Below are 2,722 nucleotides of genomic sequence, written 5' to 3' on the forward strand. Positions count from 1 at the left end.
TACATGCGCACGAACTGATACTGGAAGGGTTAGTAAAAGTTGCGACTTACTGTGAAGTCAGTTCTCTCACATCCACGATGTCTACTTGTAAGTGCATCGTGACACTCATACATGATACGCAAGCGCAAATAACATCCTTTCTTTTGTTTAGTAGCTCTTTTCTTTACACTTCCCCCTAACTAAAAGAAGAGCGAATATCATTTAAACACAAAACCAGCACGATTTTATCAAAAAATTAAAATATACGTGGCTCTAAATAAAATTAGTTGCCATAAAAATAATTTGTATATAAACTTTAAGTTAAACAAGTAACTTAAAGTTAATAAAATGACAGGTATTGAAATTGTAGTTTTTGTTATTGAAGTGGTGATTCCTACTATTTTTAAAATTGTGGATTTTGTAATCGACAGGTTTTTTTTAGGTACCATACTTTAGATAGTAGAAGGTATTATTAATAAAGAAAACTAGGGTAAAATCAACTACTGATATTCTATTTATAGTGTTCTTAGATGAGATTTGTACTAGGCTATTATAAACCCGTATAGCTCTAGGATTATTTTCGTCTGGATCAATAAAAAATGTATCGGCTTTCGGATCTATTTAGGTGGCTCACTCAGATGTAGCTTTCATTATCCCATCTCGAATTGGTTCTACTCGTTTGCCGAATAAAGCGCTTGCGGCTATTGGTGGCAAGTCAATTCTGCTTTGCCAGCAACTTGAGGCTGGTGAGTAATAACAATGATTTGTACAGCCTTGCTCAATTTTGTATAGTAAACGGTGTTTTCTTTGCTCGTATAAGCATTGAAATGTCCTAATTCTTTTGCTATTTCAGTAGCTGACCTTGTTTTTGTTCCTTTAAATGTCATATACTCAAGAAAATGGGAAATCCCAGACTCTTCTTCAGATTCGGAGCTGCTGCCTACTTTTACTATTATATTAATAGAAACAGAGTTGACATGAGGCATTGAATAAGTAACGATATTCAGGCCATTATTTAGTTTACTAGAATTAAAAGTCATTATTATTTATAATCTAAAGTTATTTACTATTTTAGATAATTGCTTTGCAACCATCCTTATATCACAATTTGTTTTGTACGGCCGAAGGCCTGCAAACGCAGCTCCTACTGCCAGACCAGCAAAACCGTATTCAGTTGGTATTAGTTTTGATACTATTGATTTTGTCACTGTAGCATTTGGTGGTATTTTACCTTTCTCCGAATTTGTACCGTTTGCCGCTATTATTTATTTAAAAAAATTAATTTGTGAGTTCCTATTAATTCCATTAACAATATATTTTATAGTCCCCTTTTTGGTTAAAACCCCCGGCTTCAGCCGGGAAAGACTTCAGTCCTAGTGAAACAACTTTACGGTTCTTGTCATATCTGATACTGTATAATGCAGTAAGAATTACTTCATTATACAGTATCAGATATGACTGGTTATAACAAATCTAGCCACACGATTTTCTATCACCGATTCCACATTGTGTGGATTACTAAGTACCGTTATCGAGTCCTTCAAGGAGCAATGAGAATCAGAATTAGAGAAATCTAGTACCCCATTAATAATTTTAATACCTAATTCTTCTTCTGCTTTCGCAATGATTTCTCTAATTCTGATTCTCATTGCTCCTTGAAGGACTCGATAACGGTACTTAGTAATCCACACAATTATTTTTTGGTGAGCATGGAATGGGAGGTTTTTGTCTTGAGATATCGCCGATAGTTGGCGTTAATTCGAATGTTGAAAAGAGCTTAGATTATTTTTTATGAATGAGCTACCAGATAATTATTTTGTCCAGATTTTGTTAGTAGCTTCTAATGAAATTGAGCCAGTATTGTCTTTGTGGGAGAGAGGTAGAACAGCTAGCCATCCAATTTTGCAGAAACTAACGCAGAAATAATCCCGAAAAGGCAAACTCAGCCTTAAGGTCTTTAATGGCGCGAAAACCTACCCTTTCCTTTTGAAAAACAGCAGTTTAAAAAAAAAAATTTTGGATGTATTCATGAATATCAATTAAAAAATATATTTAAAAGATTATCTAAAAAGGCAAACAAAATAAATATATTTAAACATTTTGTGATTTTATTAGAAAGTCGTTTAGATATAAATCTTGTTAGACTAAAATTAGTTAAAACGGTTTTTAAAGCAATTCAAAATAAACTTTTTCGGAAGCCTTCTCTCTGATATGGCAGACATATATCCTATTTGTAGCCGCTTTTTTCTAGGAAAGCGAATCTCGACGTTTTTGAATTCAAGCCGTTTGTGTGTTGGGACGACGACACGTGGAGTGTCGCCGGCAACGGCTGAATAGTACAGTAAGGCGTGGCGTGTTGTGTATCGATCGGATGGCGATCGATATAAAGCCGGTGAATCTCTAAGATATAAATTGGATGGATTCATTCGATGTTTATTTAAACGCAAAAGGTCTTAATCTTCTATGTAGGCATTCTTAATGTTTTCAAACAAAGTTGACGACGGAACACTTGTAATGATTGTTGCAACACTGGGATTATTTCCACTGTTGGAGTGCGCAGTCGACTCGAAATCGGGTTGGCGTAATAACGCATCAGCGACGACATTAAGTCGTCCTGTTTATATTCCACTGAGAGATTATACTCCGCGAAGAAGGATAGCCACCTCTCTCTTCTTTGCGAGAGGTGTGGACTGTTTATTACCGTGCGTAATGATGCATGGTCCGTGTATACGATGAATGGTCT

General features: G+C 35.3%; 1 protein-coding gene across 1 annotated transcript; it reads left to right on the forward strand.

Annotated features, from left to right (window-relative positions):
* Window positions 1-327: 327 nt before the first annotated feature.
* On the forward strand, window positions 328-960 carry CCR75_001701 (uncharacterized protein; the record flags this gene model as incomplete). Its single annotated transcript, XM_067959802.1, has 3 exons — window positions 328-334; window positions 624-725; window positions 833-960. 3 exons carry the CDS (start codon window positions 328-330, stop codon window positions 958-960), a joined length of 237 nt encoding a protein of 78 aa, XP_067815633.1.
* Window positions 961-2,722: the final 1,762 nt, after the last annotated feature.

Source organism: Bremia lactucae, linkage group LG8 (assembly GCF_004359215.1).
Source record: "Bremia lactucae strain SF5 linkage group LG8, whole genome shotgun sequence".
NCBI lineage: Eukaryota > Oomycota > Peronosporomycetes > Peronosporales > Peronosporaceae > Bremia > Bremia lactucae.